Source organism: Caenorhabditis briggsae (genome assembly GCF_000004555.2).
Source record: "Caenorhabditis briggsae complete genome, chrIV, whole genome shotgun sequence".
Classification (NCBI taxonomy): domain Eukaryota; kingdom Metazoa; phylum Nematoda; class Chromadorea; order Rhabditida; family Rhabditidae; genus Caenorhabditis; species Caenorhabditis briggsae.
In genome coordinates, this window is record NC_013487.2 from 5,731,321 (window position 1) to 5,740,596 (window position 9,276).

The 9,276-nt window shown below is 35.5% G+C and overlaps 2 protein-coding genes across 2 annotated transcripts; both read right to left on the reverse strand.

Annotated features, from left to right (window-relative positions):
* Positions 1–1,090: 1,090 nt before the first annotated feature.
* Positions 1,091–6,380, reverse strand: CBG19973 (the record flags this gene model as incomplete). The annotated part of the gene is made up of 10 exons (XM_002633863.1): positions 1,091–1,158; positions 2,343–2,502; positions 2,596–2,716; positions 2,932–3,117; positions 3,165–3,297; positions 3,333–3,438; positions 3,830–3,924; positions 3,970–4,100; positions 4,137–4,335; positions 6,251–6,380. 10 exons carry the CDS (start codon positions 6,378–6,380, stop codon positions 1,091–1,093), a joined length of 1,329 nt encoding a protein of 442 aa, XP_002633909.1.
* CBG19974 lies at positions 5,013–5,534 on the reverse strand (the record flags this gene model as incomplete). The annotated part of the gene is made up of 2 exons (XM_002633864.1): positions 5,013–5,121; positions 5,488–5,534. Coding segments are annotated over 2 exons (156 nt in total), but the record flags the coding sequence as incomplete, so codon positions are not given.
* Positions 6,381–9,276: the final 2,896 nt, after the last annotated feature.

A 9,276-nucleotide genomic window follows, 5' to 3' on the forward strand; every position in this document is an offset into this window, starting at 1 on the left:
CATGTAATGATTTGATTTTTTTATTGCTCCGTTCATACGCCCATGTTCGCTGTTTCCGATTGCGCAAAATTAACAACACGATTATCAAGTGTAATAAAAATCTATGAATAGGATCACAAAAAAGTAGATGAAAAGTAGATTATCAAAATTTAAAACCAATGATTTTGAAGACATTAATTATGAATGAGCAATGGTATTGCAGGAGGTTACTGTAATCCAGAAGCGTATTTGGGGAATCTGTTGATGTCCAATTTTCCGGTCTTTCGTCTTCCAAAGTAGACGAATAATATAATATATTTTTTTATTTGCAATGCATGGGGGAAATCGATAGATAATTTGGCAAGAAATGGGACCTGTACATAGGAATAGGATCACTGAAAAAAGTTGTTTTTGATTTATCAAACTTTCACTGTTCCAGATTAGTTTAAAGTATTGGGAGTTTTTCGAGAAATTCACTGGCATACCTTTCTATTTTCCTCTTATAGAGCTGATCACACTACTTATCAGGGTTATTTTACCTAATTTCCCCTTTTCTGATTTCCGTGAAGTTTCTAAACGTCCCGTGTTTTTTTCCACATATGTTGTTAATTATTTACATTTACTTATATCACTATAACTGTGACAAAGTTTGAAAAAATACTTCGAAAATTTTGAATATGCAATTTCAGACGCAAACAAATATTTTTTCAAATCAAAATTTGTTAACCCCTTTCCTTTCGCTTTAATGGTAGCCTTCAAAGGCTTTGGGATGGCTTCGATTGCACGATGGTGGTTAGAGTCGATTTGTTCCCAAATCTTCTGGAAGACGGTCTTCAGAATTTTACAGATTCAGAAAGTTGTTTTATAATGAATTGGCTTTTTCCGTTGTTAAATGTTAGTAGTAACTTTATAAAAAACAACCAAAAATATTAATAAAAACTGTTGGCTGTGTCAGATTGTGCAACACTGACAAAACAATTACAAAATGTGGTAAATAACTTGTAAAAGCATTTGAGTCACAAAAAAAAATCAAAACTTAAAACCAATAATTGTCAAGAAATTAAGAATGAATGAGCAATGGCATCGCAGGAGTCGTTATTAGTCCAGAACCTTATTTGGGGAATCTGTTGATGACCAATTTTCCAGTCTTCCTTCTCCCAAAGTAGACGATCAGGATCACTGAAAAAAAGTTGTTTTTGATTTATCCAACTTTCACTGTTTCAGATTAGTTTAAAGACGTGGGAGTTTTTAAGATATTCGTTTTGAAATCATTCAGTACTTTCTTTGAAAGAGTGGCACACAAAAGTTCATTTTTCTGGGTCCCTGATTTCCTTGAAGTTTCTAAACAGTTCGTTATTTTGGTCTACATACCGTAAATCCTTAATAGAAGAGCCTCATAATTTTTAACTATGAGCCAACATTTTCTTCAATTCCTGCAAAACATATAAAAAAGGTTTTCAACGGATAAATTGTTTATCATAATATCAGAAGTGTTTGTCACTTTTTGATATCTTTGACAAAAATCGAGAAAATTGTCCCAAAGTTGAAAGTTGAGGGACCCTTCTATCAGGAGTTTTAAAGGTGGTCTACGGTGAAATTTTTTATTGCATCAAAATGTGCAGAAATGCATGTAGATTGGCATAAAAATAAAAATAAAATTCGAAAAAAATTCCTTCATCGAGAAAAACGCATCGAAAAATACGCTGGAAGCCCTTAGAGACGAGCTTTTTTTCTAGGCCGCCCGGTAAGTGAAAGCCCGCGAATTCAACCTTTTAAAAATTTTTTCGCTCGTTCTCACTTTTTTTCGATTTTTGTCAATTTTTCTTCCAGATACATCGGAAAACTTGAAAAAATAACAGTGAAAACGAGCAAAAAAATTTTAAAAGTTTGAATTCGCGCGCTTTTACTCACCGGGCGGCCTAGAAAAAAAGCTAGTCCCTAAGGGGTTTCAGCGTATTTTTCGATGCGTTTTTCTCGATGAAGGATTTTTTTTCGAATTTTTTCATTATTTTTATGCCAATCTACATGCTTTTCTGCACATTTTGATGCAATAAAAAATTTCAGCGTAGACTACCTTTAAGGTATTAATTAATTGGTATTAATTAAGGAAAATTTTCCGAATCTCAACTTCTTGAATTGATTGCGGTTTCCCAGCTTTTGGAGTTTTTTTATTTCCCAATCACAAATCAACTGAAACTAGTATATTTACCAAAGTTGTTTTTTCACTCTGTGAATTGAAACTCCACTATTAACTTTCAAAAAGTTAATATACACTTTTAGAGATTTTGAAAGCGTGATTTTTTTTACTTTTGGGAGCCCAAACGTTGACCTCAGTTTTCACAGAATGAAAATTGAGAACTCACTACAAGCGGTGAGAAGCAACAAGACGAGCCCAATAGTGACAGCCAAGTGCCACGTGGCAATCTCTCCAGGAATCCAAAGATTGAATGTGACGATGTGAGAGGATGGTTTCAGAAGCATGTAGACAGTAGACGGGTCGATTTCAGCCAAGGAGCAATTGGTCTGAAATTATCAGGGTTTTCATAGAGAATTATTTCGTCGATTCTTGAATTCGATCCACTAGTTTTAAACTAATGAAAAAAAAGCTCAACTCACATTATCCATCATTGCCTCCAAATCAATTTCGATACGATGGGGTCCTGTGGATAAGTTCCCATAGAGCATGTCCGTATTCTGAGCCTTACAAGGAGACAAATACACCAGAATGGAGCCGCTCCTGGAAAATGCTTTCATTTCGACGAGAAGATTTGACTTATTGGCAAATTAGAAAGTTTCGAGCCTTGAACGCTATTACCATAGTTAGTTTTAAAATTTCAACTTTGAGCCAAATTATGTTTCTGTAAAATATTTCAAAATCTGCCATTAACAAGATCAAAAAACATACTGTTTTTTTAAAAACTAATGACACTTTTGAAACAGAAAAAAACTTACAACACATCCAAATAGGCTTGAATGTTAATCATTGTTGGTTGGTATTTCAGTTCCACTATTTTCGTTTGATCCCCATTCAGTTCAAATCTTCCTGTTTCATAATCAGCCACATCAGTTTCATCAAGTGGTTGGGCTCCGTTGATTAAAACTGTCATGGTTCCATTGATAGTGAATTGGGATTCCAAGCTGAAAATTTTTTGAGACTACCGATTTTTTTTGGAAAAGTCTATTACCGAATGATCAAAGGAGACAGTTGGCTGCGTGGAATTACTGTAGAAGGCAATGTTGGAGTCGCAAGAGTAGGCGTCTGAAATCCGGTTATCGAAAAAACCTTGGTATGAATGAAAGGTAAATAATTGAGATCAACTTGTGATGCTAATGAATTAGTAGAAGTTATTTACCGTAATACATTTCCATTCTTGGACTTTTCAGAGAAATTTCAAAGTTTGGAGAATAAGATGTGGTGTAGAGGATTCCTTTGTTTGTTGGGCAAAAGGTGATGTAGACCTGTAAATTGGGGAATTGCGGTAGGTTTGTTTTATGGTCTAAAAATCGTTCAGATTACGGTATAGGTAATCATATCACGTTCTGAATAACAGCATATCGTTATTGAATTGATACAATCATTGTAAAACATTAAAATGGGTAACTTTGTATTTCATGGACGTGGGAGGGCATGACAAAAATAATGGTCTTGAAATTCTGTGAAAAAGATACCTTTCGAGGAATTGAACTTGTGAGTCAAGTATTATTGGTGCCGCGCAGCTACCGGCAAAGCTATGCGGTCGATGTACAAAAGGGTTATGGTAAACTATGTTGAATTTTACTAAAACGTCTTATTCGTGGGCTTGATACCACATTTTTGAAAAAGTGAAAAATAATTTAACTCAATTCTTACCTCCAACGCATTTTCCGCGTTTTCAGATGTAACACTAATTGTCACACTATCCTGCAGACTTTGCAGTTTGATTTTTCTTGTGTATGGGTTATGCTCTGAAACGTCTTGATCAGAAAAAACCAACAAACTATGAATCTCACCAGAAACAATGAATCCGTTGGTATCTTCTATTTTCTGAGTCACTTCTGATCTCAAAATGGATCTCCGTTCGCTACTAATCGCCACTCGACCAGAAGCTTCTTTGTCGAGACTTTCCAGATGAACGTAAATTCTGGAAACCAAAATTTCGGAAATTGAAATTCAATACTGTTTCTCATTGTCTTCATTCTCACAATCCATCAGACTTTGCCACGTGTCATCTGGGATTTCTATTTCGATACTTCCCGATTGGTCAGCCATCTGAATTCGCGGGCATTCGGGACTTCCGGAGAGGAAAACGGAGAGAGAAGATGAAGTTTGAATTGATAGGACATACGAGAAGATGGTGAATGAAGCAGATGATGTGTCTGAAAAAAAGAGAAAATTATGATGGAGCACTTTTTGGTGAGCTTAGTTTTTTAAGTCTACATAATTATCGGTTTCATATAGTTCAGTTTATTTTTCAAACATCAAGTTTCCACACTTTGACTTTGGAAAATTTTTGCGGTTTCATGTGGTCTTACTCAATTAGAAAAGATTCCAGCTTCAATGAGAAAAAACTTGACAGCATTCAAATTATATTTCAGCAAACTTCGTGGAAATTGAAGCTGAAATGAATTCAGTACCGGTCAAAATATATCATATTTTGGCCTTTTTCGGTAGAAAACAGTTAACTTTGAAGACCTGAAAAATTTGTCTTGAATTTTTCATTTTTTGTCTAAAAGCTTTAGAGTATACCAAAGAGCTTCAATTTTGTAATTAACAACTTTGTCGTACAATTTCATTAAAACTCAGCAAATTTTTGGCACATGTGCCGCTACTTGGGGCACCGGTGCCGCTGCAACGCGGTAATCGTGCCCGGGGGGTCGGGGCACGCATGCATTTTGCGTGCCGCTGCCGTGCCGTATCCGTGCTCATGTGTTCCGTTATTTGAAATTCTTTCCCCAAAATTGGCTCAATTAATTTCAATATTTTCTTTAAATTTAACAGTTTATTCGATTAGAAATTCAAAAAAAAGAGTAACAAAAAAAAAAAGAAAAAACGATCATTTAAATCTGTAGAGAAGATTGTGTCGAAGATGTCGAATTACGATGAAAGTACCTTTCCTACTCCTCTTCTCCAGCTTTATTGGCGTTGGGGTTGGCAGGGTGTTTCTGAAAGAACTTTAAAGATTACTTACATAACTAATTGGATGAAAACTCACATTTCTTTGGACGAATTGTCTTCCCGAAAATCCATCGGAAGTTGTCTGGCACGTTTTCACCGAAGATCAGCGGAACTGTAAAACATAGGGATTAACATTAACCTTTCGAACATTTTTTTGAACACTGTCATTTCAAAATAGTTCAGTTTTTCACATCTGGCCCACTTACATATTTAATTTGGAATATTCATCGTTGCTGGTCGTAAAATATCTTCTTCTTCTTCAGTATCCCCCACGGTTTGACGACTTCCCTTCTCGTCTTTTATAACTGAAAAGATTTCCGACATCATTATTACTTGAACATCTCTCAACTCACCTATTTTCCTTCGGTGTCTCTTCCAACGGGACATCTGGTACAGCCAATGTCTGAAAACTAAACAGAAATATATTTCATGATTTTCCACCTGAAAGCCTAGAAAAACAAAACCAAATGCCATAAAACGGTGAAAAGTACAAAAATTTATGAAAATGAATGACAAGCTATTTTCGCAACATTTTCGAAACTATGGATAGAGACGATATGCGCAGGTGGTTCAAGAAAGGGCACGGCAGCGGCACGGTAGCGGCACGCCACATGCTTGCTAGGGGCACGGATGCGGTGTTCCAAGGGCACTTTCAACGCGGCACGGTGCCGTTTGGATGCGGATCCTGTGCCCCTCTGTGCCCTGGCGTGCCGAAAATTTGCTGAGAACAGGATAATCGATTTTAAAGTGCGGCAGTTCTCATTTCAATGCTCAGTTTTGACACTTTTTTAGTTACAAATGACATTTCTCATCAGAATGGAATTTTGCGAAAAAGTGTCAATTACAAGAGTCAGCCTTTTTTCTTTTTAGAATAATCTAAACTTTTCGGAGTAATGGAAAAGTTATAGGCAACTTTGTTGGGACTCTGAAGTTGAGTATTTTCTACTGGAAAATTAAAATATGGCGTCTTTTTGTCTGGTACTGTATCTAATTATACCCCATAAAACGCATTAACGGGTTCAATATGAATTTAAAAATTCCCCGTTTCCCTCTCTCTGTTTTTTTTTTTAATTTGGATTTGTTTTCTCATTAAACACGGTTCAGCCCTTAACTCACTAGATCTACTCTTCCATTCCAGTTCCTTCAAAGTCGTAGAATTTGGAGGCAAATTGAACTCCAATTCTGCTAGTTTCTCGCACCATCCTCTAGACGAAAATACAAGAAAACAGAGAAACCAAATTCTCATTTTCGGTTTTCAAAATAGAAGGTCTTTTCTTGTAATATTAGTCAGTTTTTGAAAAATATGAAATGTGCTGTCAACGATTGACAAGAATGAATAGGTGAAGGAACAGTAGAAAAGAAAAAGCAAGAAAAAAGGAGAAGAGTGGAATATAAAGTAGGGGTGTGTATGTGGTGTGTTGGTAAGACAGTACGAACCAAGAGAGTCAAGACAAAAAGGTGCTCGTTTTGCGTGGGATACCTGTGTAGCACCACACCTCGTGGCTCATCGTGGAATGAAATAGTGAGGGGGTGTATGTAACAGACGAAAATTTGCATAATATTTTATGTAGTTTTCAATATTGTTCAGAGGGAAAAAGGAATTTATAGATATGGGAGAGTAAACATCTTGTCGAATCTGGTGACAAGATGATGATGGAATATTGGGGAGAATTTTCGGGAACTTTCGACGGGACGGAGCTATTTTCGGTAGAAAAATGTCTCATGGTTTGTCATTCGGCGCCTAATGTCTAGAATGAATCTTTGAAATCAGATGTTTTCTGTCCTTTAGAGCTTACTTTATTTTCAATAAAAATGTCAATAACAATTCCCCCTAATATACTTGCACTTTGATCTCCATTATCTCGGTTTCTATCAAAGATATTGAAAACTGGCAACTGATAAAATATTCTCCAACGTTATCAACATTTTAAAGCTTAAATCATTCACTTTATCCGAGATAATTGTGGTTATTGCTGATCTGTAGCAAAAGTTTTCTGAATTTTCTATAAACTTGAATTAGAAAGGTGCATTCTAAATTAGACCCTTAAGAAGGTTTCCAAGAGGTTTTAAACACTTTTTTATTTGGTTGGAGAATGTTTAGGAACCCACGATAAAGAATGAAAACTTTTTTCCATCCACTATATGAGTAAATGTTTTCAGACTATTTTTCAGACTTTCAGGCGAATGTATGCGTCTATAGTGACTGAACATTTGTTTCTATAAGTGTGGAAATAATAATAATAATAATGAAATTGACCGATTTTTAAGAACTATTACTGTTTCGAGTTCAACTTATGTAGCCTTCCCAAAGTTCCATTTGATCCATGATTGGTACATTTGAAAACTCTATAGCAAGACGAGAATTCATTTTGTGAAATTCATTCGTTTTACATTGGGCGTTCAGCCGACTACCTCGTCTATTCGAAGTTAAATTAGGACTTTTTGAAACTGTATATTTTTCCCGGCTTCCTTGACTTCAAATTACACACCCAAGAATTTCTTTGTCATTCCTAATTTTGTTTTTTTCAGTTTGATATTCATTTTATTTCCACCATCAAGATTCCACCATCGTAATTACTTTTACCCTTCTTCTTCACTTCTCGTTTCTTCTCGAAAATAATCCAATCCCACACTTATTATTTTTATTCCTATTAATTTTTGTAAAACCAACAAATTTTCTCAGAATTCCTTTCCCAATTTTACATTCCACCTACATTTCCGGAAAATTATTATTTTTTGTTTCCCTGATTTTTGATTCATTGTTCGGAGCTAATAAAACAAAGACATTGGTATTTTGAAGGGAATTTCCGGGTTTATGAACCATAAAAAGTGCATTTCGTTTATGAACTTTTTGAGGAAATCTTTGCTTTTTCGGAAAGTCCCGAATTCTGAAAGATATCTGAAAACTTTTCTGAACTTTTCAATTCCAAGACATCACTTCCTTATAAATTCCATAGATATTTGATATTTTAAAAACATTTCAAAAATCAAAAACTTTCTCAAAAAGTGCCCTATTAATCATGGATATCTCCACCTCCAACACTAAAAATTTGAGGATTTGAATTTCAAAAACATACAGTTGACCCACTTTCTCATTGATCATTCTGGAAGGATTTTGTCTCAAAAGGCTCGATTTCGAAAAAATTTCAAAATAGGACAAACTAGAAACATATTGGCTTGGATCCTAGTTTTGTGATGAGCAATGACTTGGATTTATGGAGGAAGTCATGAATAAAAAAAAGCCGCGTGATGACATTTGATTTTTTTCGGTTCATCAGGAAAAATTATTTTTCTGGAAAATTATAAAAAATAGTTGAAACAGGAGTTTATTCAAAATTTCTAAAATGCGAAACGGACGGTTTTAGCTTTTGTTGTAGTTTGAAATAATCATCTAGACACCTACAGAAATATGTTTAAAATTTTTTACTTTTTCGTTCATTTGTCAATTTCATAGTTTTATTTGCATCTCCTATTTAGGATATCAAAATTTAAAAAAACTGCTTTATTTCCAATTTAAATATGTTGTCAGAGCTCTGAGAATTCTACGGAACAGGGGTGGGCGAGGACGGGAGAAAAACCTTCACGTTTTGCAAAATTTTCTCGTTTGATGTACAAATCGAGTTTAAAGGCGCACGCAATTTCGCCGAATGGTCTCGACACGAAAATGGCGGGAATTTGAAAAGTGATTTATTTTTCAACAACGCGCTGTCGGGTAGTCATTCCCCGCAGCGGCGGACACCTCCCGGGTTCCGCCGTCCACTATACTTTGTGTGTGCGTTGGCTCCGCCCACTTTTTTCGCGATATGCGTGTGTTTTGCAATTTGTTTCAGACGAAAGCCGATTGCTCGCCCAGCCCTGCTACGGAATGACTGGAATGAAGCCTATTTTTAAACTCATCGGAGTTAGGAAAGCCGAAATTTCGGTAAAGCTAGATTTCATACATTTAACTCTAGTATTCGTTTTGTATAGCTTCTCAAAACTTAGCTCCTTTTCATTTTAAGTCAACTTTTTTTCTTTTTGCGAAACTCTATTTCTTAAATAGCTTTCTGAAAATCGGGAATCCCTAAAACCACAATCCCAGAAATTGCATTTACTCCAACGAAACATCATTTCTCTCTCTCCAGAGGCCATATGCAAGAAAG